This window comes from Ovis canadensis, chromosome 21, assembly GCF_042477335.2.
Source record: "Ovis canadensis isolate MfBH-ARS-UI-01 breed Bighorn chromosome 21, ARS-UI_OviCan_v2, whole genome shotgun sequence".
Taxonomy (NCBI): domain Eukaryota; kingdom Metazoa; phylum Chordata; class Mammalia; order Artiodactyla; family Bovidae; genus Ovis; species Ovis canadensis.
The window spans coordinates 56,163,640-56,184,258 of record NC_091265.1 but is presented as its reverse complement, the minus strand read 5'-3'; the positions used below and the strand labels follow the sequence as shown (position 1 = coordinate 56,184,258).

The window sequence follows — 20,619 nt, the reverse complement described above, 5'->3', positions numbered from 1 at the left end:
TCATTCAGAAGCTGTAGAGAGGGGCCTGAGCTGCTACATTTCTGTGAAGCTCCTGGTGATGAGATACTGATGCTGCTGCACTTTGAGCAGCAGTGAAATGAAAATGCAACTCACTGATTTTCTTAACGATGATTGTTATCTTTTACTGTTGTCTCTACTGTGTACTAAGCCCTAAATGTCAGTTGCTGTCTACATTACATCTGAGGTTGTGGCTCCTTCCAGGTTCCCTGCGGGGCATGTGGTGGTGTTTCCATTTAACAAAAAAGACAACTGAGTCCCAGAGAGGTTAAGTGACACATCCAAGTCCAAGGCCACTCAGGTGGCAGGCCAGGTTTGGAACCTGGGGCTGTATGGCTGCCTTTCTTGCTTTATGGGAATAAAGGGCCATACTTTCAACACAGTTCTGGGCTTATCAGACATGAATAGGACTTTCCCGGGGCACTGTAAGTGGGTGTTTCCTGTGGTTTTCCAGGGGTCTTAGGACCCCACAATTCTAAGTACCTAGATCTGGCCACTGCTGAGGCATCAAAGCCAGTGAGAGAAGATTCTGGGTACGTTATGCCTGAAAAAGGAACGAGACCTCCAGCTTCCTCTCCTTTGAAGAGGTTTGATGTCTCCACTCCTGTTTGTCTTTCAAAGGCTGTTTTCACAGTGGCGTCGTCCGGGCTGAAGGGGACGTTTTTTCACCTCCTAACCAAAACTGCACCGTCTGTGTCTGTCTGGTGAGCATCCCAAGGTTCCCGAAGCCTCTTGGGTGTTTTCTTAACCTTTGGGGGCTTTAGAGGAAGAGGGAAAGACGGGATGTTAAAGGTGAGCTAGTTGAATGGAGGGAGAGCTCTTAGGCTGTGGATTTGGGTTGGAACTTGTCACAGTTAAAAGCGTGGGGGATGGGAAGGCAGTAGTCTGTGGGGTCAGGGAGGCTTCTGCTGAGCAGAAAAGAGCCAACAGGCAAACAGGGTCCATCTGTCTGGGAAGGGAAGGGGAGGGTACTCCTTCGGAAACTTCCTACCAGGGAGGCTGTTTTTCTCTCCAGGCAAAATATTTGCCAGCACAATAAAGGTGTCCACATGAGGAGGGAGAAGGCCCGTTACAGACTCAGCTTGTTAGTGTTTTGCAAGAGGCAAGTGCACTCCTCCAAGAATAGTTATTAAGCTCCTACTGTGTGCCAGATGCAATCAGGTGCTGTCCTGAAGACTGGCTCATGAGCACCCCGTGCGCACAAGTCTGGGGACTTGGTACTTTCCATCTAGTTCCTCACCTGAGGCTCCTGGCAGCTCTTCAGGGTTGGCTTTACTATCCCCATTCGACAGATGCAAAGACTGACGCTGGCAGGTGGCAGAACTGGAATCTGAGCCAAGGTCTGTCTGTGTCCAAGCCTAGGCTCTGCCCACCAATCCTCACTGCCTCTGGTAGTCTTTCAAAGTGGCCCCAGCCTGGCAGGGTTGATGGAGCTGCAATGTAAAATGGGGGAGGGTGGCACGTAGACCGCTACCACCACCCTTACTGAGCCCTTCCCAAGTGCCACGCTCTTGTAGTGACCAACTACTTCTGTGCCTGATCGCATCTCACGCGATCCTCAACAACACTGGAGACAGAGGCTCAGAGAGGTGATATGCTCTGCCCAGAGTAGGAGGAGCAGACCCTGGGCCTCAGGTCTGGCTGACTCCAAAACTGGGGACCTTTTTTTGGTCTTAGCTTCAGTTTTTGAAAATTGAATTTTAATTTTCTGGCCAGTATCAGCGACTTGGTTCAAAACTCAGATGCACAGGAACGTGGAGTAACCTCTTCCTCACTGCCTAGCATCCTTCCAAGAGCTTCCGAATGCTATAGGAGGGAATGGCATGGGGGCAGTGCCATGGGAGGGGAAAGTGCCATGGGGGACAGTACCCTGGGGGTCTAGGCTCGTCCATTTTCGTGAGGAAGGCAGCATGCTCTGCTTTCTGTTATGCCCCTCGTCTTGGAAAGTGGGATATTGGAAACCAGTACCATAATAAACCCTGCTACTGGGTCCCTGCCTGCATCCCTTGTGTCCATGGTGGCATTTAAAGGTCTCGGATGGCTTCCTTTAGGAGACTTTCGTGTGGGAGAGGAGTCCTGTGGGTGGTGTGAAATAGGGAGTGAGCTGGCTCTGATGGGCTTGACGGTCCATCCTCCTCTCTCCATGCCACCTCTCACCTCCCCAGGCTGGAAACGTGTCCTGCATCTCCCCCGAGTGTCCCCCCGACCCCTGCCAGGCCTCCCCGAAGTCGGACTGCTGTACTTGCATCCCAGGTAAGGGACTCTGCAGGATGAGGATGGCAGCGTAGGTGGGGGTGGAGGGGTGTACTTTGAGTATGTTTTTTTTGAGGGGGAGTGAGCACAGAGGATGAGATGGTTAGATGGCATCACCAGCTCTATGGACATGAGTTTGAGTAAGCTCCAGGAGTTGGTGATGGACAGGGAAGCCTGGTGTGCTGCAGTCCACAGGGTCACAAAGAGTCGGACACGACTGAGCTACTGAACTGAACTGAACTACTGAGCGCAGGAGAGAGCAAGGACTTTGATTTCTGCTCTAGAAACTCAGATTAAGTGAAGCATTTTAGGGTGCTTTTTTTTTGTCTTTTTTGCGGCACCACCTGGCATGAGGGATCTTAATTCCCCAGCCAGGGGACCAGGGATCGAACCTGTGCCCTGTGCATTGGAAGGTGAAGTCTTAATCAGGGAAAGTATAGTCCCTCGGACCACCAGGGAAGTCTCAACGTGCCGGTTTTAATTGATCACCTACTGTGTACACAGCAGTTTGGATGCTAGGTTGGGCTCAGAGCCTGGCCTGCCCCCAGACAGGGGTGGTGCGTTCAACACTGACAGGAAGGGGTTTGGGTCCACCCTTGGCATGGCTCTGCCCTGACGCTGGGAGGGGGTCTCCCTTGCCCCACTCATGAGTTGCTTCTTTGTTAAAATGGGCTTCTCTTTCCTGAAATGACGTCATGGCTGTCACTGCTGGCTCTGGGCTGCTGCTGTGTGGGGTGCCTGCCAGCCCTTGATCTCATTAATCCCTGTGGTGCAGCCCTGAGGGAGTACTATTCATAGCTCCATTTTATGGATGAGGAAACTGAGGTTCGGAGAGGTCATCACTGCCCAAAAGCACATGCCAGTTAGTAAAGGAGCAGAGCTTGCTGTCAAGTTTACCTGACTTCAGAGCTAGTGTTCTTATTAAATACTGCTTTTCCTCTTAACTTTTGAATGTTATTTTTAGTTAAAACATTTTTTGAATAGGCAATATGCTCCCTTTGAGGTAGGAACTGTTAACCCCATTCTACAGATGAGAAAACTGAGGCTTAGGAGAACTTTAGTATTTTGCCCTTAGTGAGTTGAGAAGCTAGGTTTTGAACCCAGTGCTCTCTGACTGAACCCAGGTGGAGCCTGGGCCAGTTTTTAAGGTTGTTTTTTTTTACCAGCAGGGGTGAGGGATGTTCAGATAAGAGGTTTTTACTGAATCCTCCCCAACCCTATCCAGGGAATGATGGCATTCCCAGACCTGGCTGCAGGTGTCTGGGGCCCTCTTTTTTCATTTCTTCTTTTCTCTTACTCTTTTAAATTTTTTAAAAATGTGGATCATTTTTAAAGTCTTTATTGGATTTGTTACAGTATTGTATCTGTTTTATGGTTTTGGTTTCTTGGCATAAGGCATGTGGAATCTTAGTTTCCCAACCAAGCATTGGACCTGCACCCTCTGTGTTGGAATATGAAGTCTCAACCACTGGACTGCCAGGGAAGTCCCACTTACTCTTTAGTTATTCAGGGCTTCCCTGTCTTCTTGGTTAAGGACCTTATTTTGTGTGTGCTTCATTCTCCATCAGTTTTTAAGCATCGATCTAATTTTATTTATAGTTGAGGGTTTGGAGGGTAGCAGTGGTTGGGCTCTTGGGTTTGGGCAAGCCGTGGAGTATTGTAGGGATGCATTTTCTTTCCAGAGACCCCCTTACCTGTTTCTTTAGCTGCCCAAAGACCTTAAGCTGTCTCGTCCTTTTTCCTCCACAGTGAGATGCTATTTCCATGGCCGGTGGTATGCAGACGGGGCCGTGTTCAGTGGGGGTGGTGATGAGTGTACCACCTGTGTCTGCCAGGTAGGCGGCTGAGTTGGTGGGTGACGGGCAGGGGCACAGGACTTTCCCAGGAGCCCTTGACTGGGAGAAGAGGAGACACTGGACAGCAAAAGGGAAACCGAGTCAGGAAAGAGACTAAAGGGACCTTAGCATTCCCCAAGGCCTTCCCGCAGTCTTCTTGAAGGTTGTCCTTCAGCGTTGTTATTATAGAGCACCTACTGTGCACCTGGGACAGTGCTGAGTCCTGGGGCCACAGCTGAGCACAGGGCAGCTTCGGGCCCCTTCATCAGGAGGCCCACAGCTAGGTGGGCAGTGATGTGCCTGGCAGAGGGCACAGTGTGAGCAGAAGGCAGGAGGCGGGAGAGAGTATGGCATAGTCTGAGGCCTGGTGGTGTCCATTCTGGCTGGAGACCAGATGGCGAGAGGAACTGGAGATGCAGCCGAGGCAGGGATCCTGTTTGGCTGGGTTCCAAGAAGCAGGGCTTGGGGTGGGCCTCTTGTGTAAGTGGTTTTCTGGCGGTGGTGCTCTCAGGGGGAATTGGCCAGGGAAGCAGGCCAGGTGGTGAAGGGGCCACATGGAGACGGGGTCTCGGGCTGATCCCATGGGGAGCTCTGGAGTGGGAGGACACCAAGGAAGTGGGTGTGTCCAGAGGCCAGGGAGCTGGGCTCTTACGCCCCCAGCATCAGGTGGTTGTATATAGTCCCTTGCTTCCCAGGGAGTGTGGGGGGAAGGAACGCGGAGGACACTGTTCCCATCGGCCAAGGGCAGTGCCAGGGGACCGACAGGGTCTGTATGTGGGGGTGACAGCCTCTGCTTCAGACTCAGTCAGGAAAGGCTTTGCCTGCCAGGCAGAGGGTTTGGACTTTGCAGAGGTGTCGGGTTTTAAGTGATGGAGGGGTGCCATCAGATTGGTGCGTGAGAAGGTTCTGTGGCTGCATGTAAGAGTGGGTTGGAGTCGGAGCAGAAAGCTGTTGGAGAAGCGAGGGGAAGAGATGCTGGAGGCTGCAGCTGGGGCAGCCTGGGACCCTGCAGCCACACAGTCGACATGTTCCAGGGACCCTCTCCCAGCCTGACCCCCAGCCCCCAGGGAAGGACTCACCCTTCCTTCCCGTCTTGCCCCCTGGAGATCTGTCGCTTTCAGGGCAGGAGATGGCAGCCCGCTGGCCTTCTCTTGCCCCTCCCTGGTTCATGCCTTTGGTTCTCTTCCAGAACGGGGAGGTGGAATGTTCCTTCACACCATGTCCGGAACTGGACTGCCCCCGCGAGGAGTGGTGGCTGGGCCCTGGGCAGTGCTGCTATGCCTGCAGGGAACCCGTGCCCATGACAGGTGAGGGCCACCCAGCCTGCATCCCAGGCCGCACCCAGCACCAGGCCTGGAAGCGGAGAGGGAGGAGACTGAGCTTCACCCGCTGAGACTCGTGTGTGTGTATGTACTCTGTAAGCATGTGTGTGTGTGTGTGTCAGTGAGTGTGTATGTTTGTGTGTTTGAAGTTTGTATATGTGTAGCATCTGTGTGTGAGTTTGTGTACATGTTGTCTGTGAGGGCTGTCTGTGTGTTTCATTGAGTATAATTGCTTTACAATGCGGTGCTACTTTCTGCTGTACGATGAAGTCAATCAGCTATATGTATACATATATCCCCTTCCCTCTTGGACCTCCCTCCCACCGCACCCCCTGTTCCACCCCTCTGGGACATCACAGAGCACCGAGCTGAGCTCCCTGTGTTGTGCAGAAGGTGCCCCCGGGGTATCTGTTTTGCACATGGCAGTATGCACACACATACACGTCAGTCCCAGCTTGCCCCACCCTCCCCTCGCACCCCGTGCCCACATGTCCACTCTCCATGCCTGCCCTGGAAATCGGTTCATCTGTACCATTTCTCTGTCTGTGTGTTTCTGTCGTGTTTCTGTTGTACCCATACGAGCGTGTCTCTGTGTGTGAATGGGTGTGTTCATGGATATGTATGGACGTGTACATTTGTGTGTGTGTGCCCGTGTATACCAGGTGCATGCTGTGAGGGAAGAAATTGCCTAACACGGGGAGCCAGGCCGCAGCTGCTGGGGCAGGTGGCTGCATGGACAGTGCGAGTGAGCGGAGTCATCTGTCTGTCCTCACCGGGCGGTGCTGTGGGTCCCTCGGGCAGCAAGACCGCCCCTTGGCACTTCTGCCCACTCGTCCTTTCTCCCCTGCTGCCCCCCGCCAGGCTGCTCTCTCGATGACAACGGGGTTGAGTTTCCGGTTGGACAGATCTGGTCTCCCGGTGATCCCTGTGAGTTATGCATCTGCCAGGTGAATGACAACCTGCGCGCCTTCAGCTGCTTTCCCCGCCTCCCCGTCCCGGCCAGCGCAGCTGCCCCTGCAGAAGGCGGCCCCGTCAGGCCCCGTCCCCGTCTCCCTTCTGTGCTGTCGGCTCCTGTTTTTGTAGAAGAGCTGGGATCCAGGTTATTTTGTCCTCCGTAGATTTTCAGGACGGCAGAGCTTGGCAGTCTGTCTGTCGTAAGAGTGGAATGTGACCCATGGTGCATGTGAGGGGACCCGCTGGCCTAAGGAGTCAGAACTAGGATTTGTGGGAGCAGGTTTTTCCTGGACAGGATTAACAAAGGGAGCCAGGCAGCACGAGGCCCAGTAGCTCAGGCCTTTCCTGTGCAACTGTGATGCTTCCTTCATTAACATCAATCCTACGACCTCACCTCTTCAGAAATGGATAAGGTGAGGGTGTGTGAGTTTGAGAGTCAAATCAACAGAAATGCAAGCACAGCTGCTGACCAGCGCAATCGTTTTAGCCCCTGTTTGAGTATAGGTTGGCTTTCCTTTCTACTTTAAAAAATATTTAAAAAATGTTTTTGTCTGCACCATCTGGCATCCGGGCTCTTAGTTCCTGACCGGGGATCGAACCCATGCCCCCTGTAGAGGAAGTGACAAGTCTTAACCACTGGACCTCCAGGGAAGTCCCCAGTTTCCTCTCTACTTTGAAAGAATTTTTAGTCCCTTTGAATTTTATTTTTTAAAATGAGGTCCCTGCACTGGCTGTGGGCTTCCCAGGTGGTGCTTGTGGTAAAGAACCTGCCTGCCAGTGCAGGAGACATAAAGGACGCTGGTTTGATTCCTAGGTTGGGAAGATCCCCTGGAGGAGGGAATGGCAACCCACTCCAGTATTCTTGCCTGGAGAATCCCATTGACAGAGGGAGCCTGGCGGGCTACAGTCTATAGGGTTACAAAGAGTTGGACACGACTGAAGCGACTCAGCATGCACGCACGCACTGACTGTGTCATTGGTATCGCTGGGGGGTTTGGTAGAACCTTGGTTCTAGCTGCCCAGGCCTTGGACTCAGCATCTGCATTTTAATCCCTGGGTGACTTGGGTGCACACCAGCTCGTGAGAACCACGGCCTTCACATCCCCTTGATGCGCCATTTGTTAAAAGGCCTTAGACTCTTACAAAATTTGGAAACGCTTCGTTGGAATTAGGGTGGGGAGGAAAGTTACCTCCGCTGCCTTTTTTCTCCTTCAGGACTGGTCTAGGGCACTCATATTACAAGAAAATCGCACAAAACTGCAGCTTCTTTTGAAAGAAAAGAAACTGTGTGCGGTGCTTTCATCTTCTGAAAGACATTTCCAGCGGAAGAGCTTTCTATAAAAATGGGATTTTATTGTACTCCATAGGTTTGGGGTGAGCCAGGGTTTCAGGGAAATGCTGAGAGAAGAATTTGGGTGGGGTCGTGGCACAGCCTTGGCTGTTGGGGGAAAGGATGGGAAGCTGAGGAGACCAGAACCCCAGCTCTGACCTTCCCCCTCTGGGGTATGGGAAGGCTTTCTGGAAGGCTCAAGCCCCCTCTCCCAAGTAGCTGGTTCTCTTTGGGGGAACCCTGCCACCTCCTAGCTGCATTGCGATGCCCCTTAGGCCAGGTCCTGGCCAATTCGCAGCACTGCCCTTTCTTTTGGGGGGCTGGCAGGGTGGAGTAGGGTGGGGAGGTGGGGACTGGTGGGCAAGTGGGGTCTTGGTGAAGTTATTCCTTCCTCCAGGCAGATGGCTCAGTGAGCTGCAAGAGGACAGACTGTGTGGACTCCTGCCCTCACCCGATTCGAATCCCTGGACAGTGCTGCCCAGACTGTTCGGCAGGTAATGTTCTGTCTTGGGGTGGGGGGGCAGCATAGAACCCCTGGCCCCCACATCCGGGCTCACCCTGCCCCAGGCTTCTCTGTGCAGAGCACCACCCCTGCTTCATCTCTGCTTGTCCTTGCAACAAATCCATGGGGCAACCCCATTTTAGGGATGAGGAAACTGGGGCTCAGGGACGGAAAATGGTTTGCCCAAAGGAAGCTCCATCTGGGTGCTGGAAGCAGATATGAAAATGTGCAGAGCTTGCAGCCTAGGTGGGGTGATAAGCGAACATCCCTGTGAGACAGTTGGAGAACAGGGAGAGGAAATTAAAGCGATCTTTCATATTTTAATAGTAATTTTCACCTTTTCCATTATTTCACAAGTAACATTTTGTTATAGAACATTTAGAAAATACAGACAGCAAAGGAAAAAATTAAAAAGCAGCCATTACCACTTTTAACTTTATGGTTTTGTCTTTCCAGTCTCTTTTCATGATATAACATTAATATCTATGTATCTCTATAATGTATCTGTAACATACATTTATATATCTATCATGTCATAAATATATAGCATATCATAAATATATATTACATATTTTTTCTTCTTTTTTTTTTCACTGTGCCACACAGCTTGTGAAATCTTCAACCAGTGATTGAACCGGTACCCTTGATAGTGAAAACACAGCGTCCTAGCCACTGAACTGCCAGGGAATTTCCTATATAATTTTTCTTATAAAATGTTTCTCTACTATCCCATCACCTGCTTTTTTATACTTACTTGTGTGTGATAAAGGGGCTTCCCTAGTGGTTCAGATGGTAAAGAATCTGCCTGCAGTGCAGGAGACCCAGGCTCAATTCCTGGGTTGGGAAAGATCCCCTGGAGAAGGGCATGGCAACCCACTCCAGTGTTCTTGCCTGGAGAATCCCGTGGACAGAAGGGCCTGGTGGGCTACAGCCCACGGAGTCACAGAGTCGGACACGACTGAGTGACTGACATGGGATAAATATCAAGGTGGCCACCCTCGGGCGGGGCCTCTGCAGGCTTCGGGAAGCAGAGAGGGGAGCTGTGGGGGACCCTCCTGGAGGGTGGGATTTGGGGTTTGGCTGAGTGCAGAGGAGCAGACAGGCTGTGGCACACAGGTTGGTTGAGTCCCCGAGTCCTTCATCCTGATCCTGCCTGGTGAGGGGTGGGAGGAATGGCCCGCTTGCCCAGGTGAGAACCCTGAAGTGAAGACACTATGATCCCTTTGCTGAATCCAGTGAGAAAAAAGTCAGCAACCGATCCAGGAGTGTGTTCTGTCCCTTCCCCCCTCCCCTGGGCAAGTGCCTGCAGAGCCCGCTGACCTGACCTTTGCTGCCTGGATAGGCCTTGGACTTTGGCCCAGGCGAAGGCGGGCCACCGCACCCCCTCCCCCCACACCTCCTCCCCCTCCCCCCCCCCCCCCCCCCCCGCCCCCCTGCCCTGGCCAGCCCTCACCATGTGCTCTCTCTGGCAGGCTGCACCTACACAGGCAGAATCTTCTACAACAACCAGACCTTCCCATCTGTGCTGGACCCGTGCCTGAGCTGCATCTGCCTGGTACGACCACCCTGACCCTGTCCCCGTCTGTAGAAGCTCCCCAGGAACTGCCACCAGCTCTTGAACTCTGGAGGCAAACATCCAGAGACTTCCAAGAAAACTTCTGGGTCGCTTCTGGGTCATGGTGAAAGGCGGCTCCCTCCAGCCCTGCCTGGGGTGAATCTTCACCCAAGGCCAGAGAAATACTTTTACCCCTGCCCAGCAAACGTCCTCTGCTTCTGGGTGACCAGGGAGGGTCTGGGGGGCCCTTAAGGTATAAAATGTGGCCCAAGGTTCTCCATGAGAGTGCAGGTGAGGAATGAAAGCCCAGGACTCTGCATGGAATCTTTAACATACTCACGTTTCTTAGCCCCTGCAATGTGCCTGTCCCTGAGCTCAACACAACCTCAGTTAATCCCCAGGGAGGCCTATGAGGTGGGGAGCATCGCCGTCCCCAGCTGATGGGTGGGAAAACCAGTCACAGAGAGACAGTCATTTGCTCAAGACTCCATAAGTAGTCAAGTGAGGTGCCGGGAATCGATCCTAGCAACCTGAATCTCTTTCAGAAAGCACATGTTTACCCTAAGCCATATCACCAAGGCCATATCTCAGTCTACGTGACAGGAGTATCGTTTGGTATTTGGAAAATGGAAAAAATAAGCCCTTATTGCTGTCATGCTGCATATGTTTCATGCTGATGAGCCTTCTTTGTTGATGATGGTCTGCTGAAAAAAGATTGAGACACTTGGGGTGAACATCCCTGGCCTCTGGGTGACCGTGTTCATCCATAGTTGTTTATGTTGGGGAGCTTTGACTTCTGGGTCCTTTCTCCTAAACTGAAATGATTAGTTACTTGATCTTTGGTTGCGCTGGGTCTTTGCTGCTGCCCGTGGGCTTTCTCTAGTTGCGCTGAGCAGGGGCTCCTCTTGTTGCAGCGCGGGGACTTCTCACTGCGGTGGCTTCTCTCGTTGCAGAGCACGGGCTCTAGGCGCACAGGCTTTGGTAGTTGCAGCCCACGGGCTCAGTAGTTGCGGTGCATGAGCTTAGTTGCTCCAAGGCGTGAGAATTCTTCCAGGATTAGGGATTGAGCCCGTGCACCCTGCACTGTCAGGCAGATTTTATCCACTGAGCCCCCAGGGAAGTCCTTCCTAAGTTCTGGGTGCTCAGCTTCCCTGGGCCGTTCATGACTCGTTCAACAGGTACCTGTTGACAGATGAGCTCTCAGGGCAAGGCCGGGCCTTTGGCCTCTGGGGGCTTGCGTTCTAGCAGGAAGACAGGCTCCTATTCAGTCTGTCCCCTCACCATGGACCCCTAGCCTGACCCTGGTGGCTCCAATGGGCACTCAGTGGCTGTGTGGTCTGTCATTCCCGAGTGTCCCTTCAGCCCTCAGAACGAAAGGCCTTGCGAGTTTTCTGTGTCCTGCAGCTGGGCTCTGTGGCCTGCTCGCCCGTGGACTGCCCCATCACCTGCTCCTACCCTTTCCACCCTGATGGGGAGTGCTGTCCAGTGTGCCAAGGTGAGTGGGACCAGCCGCCCCCCTTCCAGGGCTCCCGGGTGGGCCTTGGCTCTCACGGCCCCTGTCTCTGCTGCCCCCTACAGACTGCAACTACGAGGGGAGGAAGGTGGGGAACGGCCAGGTCTTCACCTTGGACGATGAGCCCTGTACCCAATGCGTATGCCAGGTGAGCTGGCCCTGGGGACCCCGGAGCTGCCCGGCTGGGGGCTGCTTCCAGCCTTTAGTCCCTTTGTCAAACCTGGAGCCTCTTAGCCAGTGTACGCCCATCTTCTGCCCGCCGTTTTGCAGCTTTAATTACCTGTGGGAATACCTTTGGGTTTGATGGTATCCTCTGCCTGCGTAGTTTCCTTAAGATGGCCCCGCCGGGCCCGGCTTCACCTGTTGTTCAGGTGAGGACCAGGCCCTGCAGCTTCTGCCCGAGATCTTTCTGTGGGTCCAGCTGCTGGTGTAAGAGTTCCTCGAGGGTGCTGCTCTGGGCAGGTGAGATGCTCTGGGTGGACCAGATGCTCTGGGCTTCTCACCTGTCTCCTTCTGTTTCCCCAGCTGGGAGAGGTTACCTGCGAGAAGGTGTCCTGCCAGCAGGCCTGCTCGGACCGCACCACGCCCCACAGGGACTGCTGCTCCTCCTGTCCAGGTAGGCGGGCCTCTGTGACCTGGAGTCTCACCACCGTCTTTTTCCCACTCTGCTCTTCTCAGAAACACAGAACTTGTACCAGGCTGGATGCGACAAACCCAGGCTCAGAGAGGGAATGTGGCCCACCTGAGGTCACAGAGCTGGCTCGTGCTGCGCCCGGGCCCACGCCTGGGCTCGCTGACCCGTGTGCTGAGCCGCGTTGGTGCTTTTTATTCTACACTGTGCCATGCTGTTAGACGAGTCTATTTACTGCTCCTTTTTCTTCATTTCCTCCTTTCTGTGTCTCTTCCCCTGCTTTCTATTTTTCTTCTTTCTTTTTTTCTTTGTGCTTTTTCTTTTTTTCCCTCTGTTTTCTAAATCCTTTCTCTAAAAATTAGAATTTAGGAACTAAATCAATTTTGCAGAAGAATAATTGTTAATATGTATTGAGTACCCTTTATTTATCAGGGAACATCACATATTATTAGTTAATGTATTTTTTAGTTAATGTATAATTGACACAACACCTGATATTTTTGTTTCAGGTGTACGACATAATGATTTGATATTTTGTATATTGTGAAAAGATCACCAGAGCAAGTCTAGTGAATATCTCCCTACACACAGCTACAATGTTTTTCTTGTGATGAGAACTTCTAAAGTCTAATCTCTTAGCAACTTTGAAATATATTTCAATACAGTATTATTATCTGTATATTGTACAGTACCTCACCATGACTTATTTATTTCATAACTGAAAATTTGCACCTTCTGATCACCTTCACCCATTGTGTCCATCCCTCACTGCCTATCACTGTCAACGACTGATCTGTTTTCTGTATCAGTGAGCTCAGCTTTTTAAAAATGATTCCATATATAAGGGAAATTATATGATATTTATCTTTCTCTGATATATTCATTTAGCATAATACTTTCTAGATCCATCCACATTGTTGCAAATAGTAAGATTTCATTCTTTTCTGTTGTTGAGTAATATTCCATTATATATATAAATATAAGTATATATATGTATTAATATAAGTATATATATAAATATATAAATATATATATAAATATATGTATAGACCCTGATGCTGGGAAAGACTGAAGGCAGGAGGAGAAGGGGATGAAAGAGAATGAGATGGTTGGATGACATTACCGAACTGATGGACGTGAGTTTCAGCAAACTCAGGAGATGGTGAAGGACAGGGAAGCCTGGCGTGCTACAGTTCATGGGGTTGCAGAGTTGGACACAACTGAGCAACTGAACTGAACTGATATATATATATGCACACACCACATACTTATCCATTTTTATCCATTGATGGATACTTAGGTTGTTCCCATGTCTTGGCTATTGAAATAATACTGCAACAAATCTGGGGGTGCATATATCTTTTTGAATTAGAGTTTTCATTTTCTTTGGATATATACCTGGGCATAGCAGCTAAAGAATGCACCTGCAATGCAGGAGATCTGGGTTCGATCCCTGGGTTGGGAAGATCCCCTGGAGGAGGGCGTGACAACCCACTACAGTATTTTTGCCTGGAGAATCCCCATGGACAGAGGAGCCTGGCGGGCTGCAGTCCACAGGGTTGCACAGAGTCAGACACGGCTAAGCGACTCAGCACGCACGCATACCCGGGTATGGAACTGCTAGGTCTTGTGGTAGTTCTAGTTTTCGGTTTTTGAGAAACCTCCATACCGTTTAACGCAATGGCTATGCCGGTTTCTGTACCAGTTTACATTCCCACCAATAGTGCATGAGGGTTCCCTTTTCTCCACATCCTCACCAGTGCTTCTTATTGCTTGTCTTTGTGACAGTAGCCATTCTAACAGGTGTGAGGTAGCATCTCATTGTGGTTTTGATTTGCATTTCACCAAAAATTAGTTATGTTGATTATCTTTTCATGTACATGCTGGCCATCTGTCTGTTTTCATATGTGTTGTTTCATCCCCTGTTCACAGCAAGTCTTTGTGATAGGTACTCTTGTGTGTGCTAAGTCGCTTTAGTTGTATCTGACTCTTTGCAACCCTATGGATTGTAGCCTGCCAGGCTCCTCTGTCCAGTGGATTCTCCAGGTAAGAATACTGGGTGGGTTGCCATGCCCTCCTCCAGGGCTTCTTCCCAACCCAGAGATTTAACCCGTGTCTTTCATCTCTGGCATTGGTAGATGGGTTCTTTACCACTAGCCACTTGGGAAGGCCCATAGGCACTCTTAGCACCCCCATTTTCCAGGTGAGGAAACTGAGGCGCAGAGAGATGAAGTGAGGTGCTCAGGATCACACAGCTGGTTGGCAGTAGAGCCGGGGTTTGAGCCCAGAGTCAATGCTTTTTGCTACTCTGCTGCGTTAACTCCTGGACATTATTAGGAACTCTATGTCATGAGTGTTCATCCATGTAGATCTTTTTGCAGAAGTATAAATGAGACATGGACATCCTACTGTAACACGTGCCTGTGTGCATGCTAAGTTGCTTCTTTTCAACTCTATGAACTGTAGCCTGCCAGGCTCCTCTGTCCATGGGATTCTCCAGTCAAGAATACTGGGTAGATTGCCACGCTTTCCTTCAGAGGATTGTCCTGATCCAGGGATTGAACTCACATCTCTTATGTCTCCTGCATTGACAGACGAGTTTTTTTACCGCTAGGAGCCACCACACAGTTTCAAAGAATTCATGTAGCCCGCAGTTGGCCAGTTAAAAAGTTCCTGAATGTTGTGGCTTGCTTACCCCTTGCGGCTTTGGTTGACATTTAGGTGGTTTTCTTCTTCTTCTTCTTTTTCTGCCCATAATGGACATACTGTGAAACATCTTTGGTCAGACACTATTTTTTCACAAATTTTGTGAGTTGTGTTCAGACCCTGTGGTTAATAGGTGGCGTAACTGCGTCACAGGGTGTCAGGAGTTGTTTGGTGATTCCCACGGCATGACAGCATGTTACCAGATGGGGTTCTGGAGAAAGAGGAAGCTTACAGAGATGGATATAACTGGTTCCCCATTTACCCACCAACTCTACACTGTGTGTTTTGAATTTAATTTTTCCAGTTTAGCATGTCTGTAGAGTACCTCACATGTGGCTATTTTGCACTTTTTTAAACTTCCAGGAGGACAGTGAATTTTTCCATGGATTTGTGGCCTGAAGTTCCTCTTGTATAAAAGACCTCTTTAACTCCTTTGACCTTTTGAAGAGGACATTCTGTATTTAGAGCAGCTCTTCAGATCTGTGGATGATCAGCTGGTGTCAGGACTGGAGGGATTGGAAACATTCTGATCCTATACAGTCGTTAAGTTGGGAACTGTTGAGTAATTGTAGATTCCACTTTAACCAGCACAAACCACTCTGCAAGCTGATGGCTATTATTCCCCCAATTTCTAGAGACTAATCATTAGCTAAAGTGCCAGGCAGTATACGGAGCGTTTTATGTGTATCGTTTCATTTAAATACCCCAAGAATGTTTCATGCATTTTGTAGTTCAGTCACTGTCGTGTCTGACTCTTTGCACACCAGGCTTCCCTGTCCTTCACTATCTCCCAGAGTTTGCTCAGACTCATGTCCATTGAGTCAGTGATGCCATCCAACCATCTCATCCTCTGTCCCCCCCTTGTCCTCCTCCCTTCCATCTTTCCCAGCATCAGGGTCTTTTCCTATGAGTTTGCTCTTTGCATCAGGTGGCCAAAGTATTGCCGTATTCAGCATCAGTCCTTCCAATGAATATTCAGGGTTGATTTCCTTTAGGATTGACTGGTTTGATCTCCTTGCTGTCCAAGGGACGCTCAAGAGTTTTCTCCAGCACCACAGTTCAATTCTTTGGTGCTCAACCTTCTTTATGGTCCAACTCTGACATCCATACATGACTACTGGAAAAACCATAGCTTTGACTAAATGGAACTTTGTCAGCAAAGTTCATGTATGGGTGCTTTTATTATCTCCATTTTGTAGATAGGGAGGTGGAGACTCAGAGAAGTTCAGTTTCTGTCTTTTTAAAAAAAACTATTTATTATTTATTTATTTATTTTTGGCCATGCCACCAGGATTTCTTTGGTAGCTCAGACAGTAGGGAGTTTGCCTGCAATGCGGGAGACCTGGCTTCCATCCCTGGTTGGGAAGATCCACTGGAGAAGGAAATGGCAACCCACTCCAGTATTCTTGCCTGGAAAATCCCATGGATGGAGGAGCCTGGCAGGCTACAGTTCATGGGGTTGCAAAGAGTCAGACACGGCTGAGCGACTTTACCTTCTTTGCTTTACTTTATTTCTTTACCCGGCCTCTAGGGTCTTAGTTCCCCAACCAGGGATCAAACCTGGGCCCCCAGCAGCAAAATTGTCAAGTCCTAATCACTGGATTGCCAGGGAATTCCCAAGTTTCTGTCTTTAAGGCCATGCTCTAGGTGATGGTGTCCTCAGACTCAGGGCCAGGTCTCTGATTCCTCACTCCCTGCTCAGTCCCATTCTGCTCTGTAGCCCCCTGATGGGGAATCAGGACCAAAGAGGTGAGATGCAGAGCCCACCCACCTCCTTCTCCTTCACCTGTCTCAGCTGCAGTCACCTCTTCCTAATGAGATATATTTTTAAGGAGAAACTGCTTTTTATTGAAATACAAGGTGAATTTTTTCCTTTTGATAATTAAAAAAACCACAGCTTACTTGAGATTTAATACATACACCATGCAGGTAACACACTGAAAGTACACAACTCAGTGGTTTTTGGTAGAGTTGTGTGATTGTCCTTCTGATGGCTTATATATATATGTATACGTATATATGTATTTACTTAATTGAGGTATAGTTGATTAGGGCTTCCCTGGTGGCTCAGATGGTAAAGAATCTGCCCTGCAGTACAGGAAATCTGGGTTCGATCCCTGAAAGGGAGATCCCCTGGAGAAAGGAATGACTTCCCACTCTTGTTTTGCCTGAAGAATCCCATGGACAGAGGAGCCTGGTGGGCTGTAGTCCATGGGGTCGCAGAGAGTTGATCACAACTGAGCAACCAACATGTCATAGTTGATGTACAAATTTCAGGTGTACAACATGGTGATTCACAATTGTTAAAGGTTATCTCTCGATGATTTTTAACATTTAATCGTCCCAGTTTCTAATGTGTTTGCCAGCCTCTGTCTCCTCCCTTGATCATATCTTTCCCAGTAGTTTTTTTTCCTTCCACCATGGATTAAGTCCTTATGATATGCTGGACTCCAGGTTGAGACTTAAAAAATGACTATTTTTCAGTAGACTTTTTTTTTAGAGCATTTTTAGATTCAAAGCAAAATCAAGCAGACGGTTACAGAGAGCTTCCCATGTACCTACCTCCTGCCCTCCCCCAGGCACAGAGCCACCGCACCCTCCATGGTCAACACCCCCTACCAGATGGTGCCCTTGCTACAACTGATGAACTCACTCTGACCCACATTTGTCACCTGAAGCCCACAGTTTACATCCGGGTTTAGGTGAGCCCTCTCCGGCTCCATTCCATTCAGTCCTCACTGTGTAGCTTCTATGATCATCACTGTTATTATGAAGCCCATTTTACAGATGAGGAAATGGAGGTTCAGGGAGTTAAATGCCTTACACAAGGTCACACAGCCAGTGCCTTTGGGGCACTGCCTCTCTCTGTTCATGGTTCCTCTTGGGTCTTCCCTTCCTGGAGGCAGGAGCTGGCAAGTCCCCCTCCCCGCTGGGCCCCCAGCTGTGCAAGGACCCTCAGAGGACACATACTAGGCATCATCCCGGGGCAGCTCATGCCAGACCTGCCTCAGGGAGAACCACTGTGCATCTTCTCGCCCCCGCCCCTCTCTCTAGAGTCCCTGGAGGAGAGCCGGGCACTGTCCCCTCGTGGAGACGTGGAGCTCAGCAAAGCAGCCCGGAGCCCCCGTGGAGACCCCGAGGCCCCCATCAACTGCAGCTCCTGCCCAGGGCCCCCAGCGGTGGCTCCTCAGAGGCCAGCGCTCCAGCTTCTCCAGCTCCTCTTGAGAATGAACCTGTCTAACACCCAGACTTTACCTGTGAGCCCCTCAGGAGCCCAGGCCTCACCCTCACCGTCTTCGAGGCCAGGGGGGCCCGGGGCCTCCCAGCCTCCTCAGCCTTCATCGGGGCCTCTGATCCCTCCAGGAGCCTCCTCTCTACCTCCAGCCTCTCCCAGGGCTCCCGGACCCCCACCTTTGACTCCAGCGTTCCCGTCCTCCGCCTCCGGGGCCCACTCAGCGTCCAGAAGGCCTTCTCTGCCTGCCGCTGTCCCTCGTGGAGCCTCAGCCCTTTCCACAACAGGCCCCGGCGCTTCAGAGACCCCCGTCACTGTCCTCAGGCCTCGCAGGTCCTCTCCAGCCACCTCCAGACTCTCTGCAGCCCTCGTGGCCACAGCCAGCCCCAGCCCCCGGCAGCCCACCCTGGGGACCTCACAGGAGGAGGAGTCCACGGTGTAAGCAGGCCTCCGTTTCAGGGTCATGCCCGGGGCATGCAGGACAGAGAAGACTCTGCCAGCGGCCCTGGGGGTTTGCAGGGCCACTCTGGGGACCAACGAAGCTGCTGATCCTGCAGGACTCCTGGCACGGCTGGAAAATCCTCAGGGCCTGATGTAGCCTTGTTCACAGGAAGCATTTGGGATGTGTTGTGAGAATCCAGCAACGTGTTCTCCATGGTCAGCATCCTGCCTGGACCACAGCCCGCCTATCTTTTGAGAAAGGTTAGGGCAGCTGACTCCCTGCCCCAGAGGAGGAGGAAGGTCCGAAGGGCCTGGGATTCCACTGGGATTCCACTGGGATTGTGCTACCAGCTGCCACATGTCCTCACCTGGGGTCTCCTGATTAAAATCTGTCTGGTCTCCCACAGGCTGCCCTGCTCATTCACTTCTCGCCTTTGGAAAGGGAGAAGTCACTGCCTCGTCACTGCCAAGCCCATGGGGGATGAACTAGCGCCCACTTCAACCCCCAGCTTGGGAGGAAAGCCTGCATGGGTCTGGGGCTGGATTGGGAGGGGTCTTAGGTGAGCGCCTGGTGACCTTTGATTCTGGGGGACATCTAAAGTGAGAAGGGGGAAAGACAGATGGAGAGGGCTTTGCAGGGTGGGTTCTCTGGGAGGGAGCCTCTGAGATGGAGTAGGAGGCGGATGGAGCCTTAGGGCCCATGCTCAGCTTTAATATCTCTGGGGGCGAGGGAGGGAAGCAGGAGGCTGAGGGGGTGGGGCTGGGCAGTGCCAAGGTCTCAGCCAACCTTCTGTGGAGCTCTGAGGCTGAGATGGCCCTCAGAGTCATCCTGAGTTGGAGCAAGGGCATAGAGCTTCGTGCTTCCATGTTGACTGGTAATTCTATCTGAGCTGCTCCCAGAAAGGGGCGTCAGCCAGGGCAGTTCTCTGTGAGGGCTGGTGGCCCAGAGCTGCCACCCAACAACCTTCTTTCTGACTGAGGGAGTAAATGTGTCTGTCCTGAAGGGGGCATCTGGGTGGTGCAGCCCAGTTTCCATGACAGAAAGAGGACGGTGCTGTCATTGATGGGGAGAGGTGAGGTGGGGGTGGAAGACAGAGAACTATGCTGTCACCAAGTCACCAACTTGCTACCCCTGAAAGCCAAGAAGGCTGCACGATCACCTGCAGCTCCTGGTGCACGGACCCCATTTGTACTGGCCCAGGCCACCCTCCCTTTGGCTCTTCTCTGCCCTGCTGTTCACCATGTATCCCAGGAGGGGGATCCCCAGTGGTTATTGACTGCAAAGGCCACCTGGGGGTATCCAGCCCAGATGTTGGTGTAGTTGTTTAGTCGCCATGTTGTGTCTCTTCTGTGGCCCCATGGACTGTAGCCTGCCAGGCTCCTCTGTCTATGGGATTTAGCAGGCAAGAATGCTGGAGAAGGGAGTAATTTCCTTCTCCAGGGGGCCTTCCCTACCCAGGAATTGAACCTGTGTCTCCTCTATTGCAGGCGGATTCTTTACTGTCTGAGCCCCCAGGGAAGCCCTCATGTTAGTGTACAGGGAAGTCGCTCAGTCGTGCCTGACTCTTTGCTACCCCATGGACTGTAGCCCACCAGGCTCCTCTGTCCATGGGATTTTCCAGGCAAGAATACTGGAATGGGTTGCCATTTCCTTCTCCAGGGGAGCTTCCCAACCCAGGGATCGAACCCAGGTCTCCCGCATTGCAGGCAGATGCTTTAACCTCTGCACTGCCAGGGAAGCCCTATGTTAGTGTAAGGAGGGGTCCTAATCCAAGCAGGGTGGCAGGAATAATGAATTTGGAATTAGGAGCCTGAAAACCAAAGACTGTAGAGATGCAAAGGACTTAGAGACCATCAAGTGCAGTGAGACCCAAAATGTGTGGTATAATGAGGCCTGGGGTAGCATGAAACCCAGGTTTGAGCCCTACGCTCTGACTCGCCATGGGACCAGAGGTCTTAGTTCCCTCATCTGTATAATGGGATTATGGCAGTGCTTCCTCCTGGAGTTGAGATGGTTGCATGCGACGCAGACTCCACTGGTCTCTGTGCTTTGTGGTGGTGACCTTGTGCAGCCTGCCAAGCTTCACAGCGCTGCCTGGGATCTGATTTCAGGATGAGAGTATGGAACACTGGCTGCCCCTCCTCAGACAAGCCAGCTGTCAACATGGTAGAGGCTCAAAGTCAGTGCCAGTTTTCTCATCATTATCCCTGTATTCAACAGAGGATGCGATTCAAGTTTTAGTACTAGTCCTCCCTGTCCAGAACACTTAAGTATAATAAATGGTATTCATTTTGAACATTAAAAAAAAAAAGCTGGGGGATAGGGG

The 20,619-nt window shown here is 51.2% G+C and overlaps 1 protein-coding gene across 13 annotated transcripts in view; it reads left to right on the top strand.

Annotated features, from left to right (window-relative positions):
- Positions 1 to 18,696, top strand: part of VWCE (von Willebrand factor C and EGF domains) — a 31,760-nt gene extending 13,064 nt beyond the window's left edge. For 5 of the 13 annotated variants that reach the window (XM_069565198.1, XM_070289429.1, XM_070289428.1 and 2 more), the window contains exons 10-20: positions 640 to 722; positions 2,184 to 2,271; positions 4,021 to 4,106; positions 5,296 to 5,413; positions 6,290 to 6,375; positions 8,110 to 8,206; positions 9,687 to 9,769; positions 11,132 to 11,264; positions 11,348 to 11,430; positions 11,808 to 11,898; positions 17,674 to 18,696. In XM_069565198.1, coding sequence (XP_069421299.1) covers positions 640 to 722; positions 2,184 to 2,271; positions 4,021 to 4,106; positions 5,296 to 5,413; positions 6,290 to 6,375; positions 8,110 to 8,206; positions 9,687 to 9,769; positions 11,132 to 11,264; positions 11,348 to 11,430; positions 11,808 to 11,898; positions 17,674 to 18,293 — 1,568 coding nt within the window. In that variant the 3' untranslated portion in view covers positions 18,294 to 18,696. Of the gene's footprint in view, positions 1 to 639; positions 723 to 2,183; positions 2,272 to 4,020; positions 4,107 to 5,295; positions 5,414 to 6,289; positions 6,376 to 8,109; positions 8,207 to 9,686; positions 9,770 to 11,131; positions 11,265 to 11,347; positions 11,431 to 11,807; positions 11,899 to 12,422; positions 12,593 to 17,673 lie in introns of those variants that run through there. The other 8 variants (XM_069565197.1, XM_070289431.1, XM_069565202.1 and 5 more) reach the window with 4 other exon arrangements.
- The last annotated feature ends 1,923 nt before the right edge of the window (positions 18,697 to 20,619 follow it).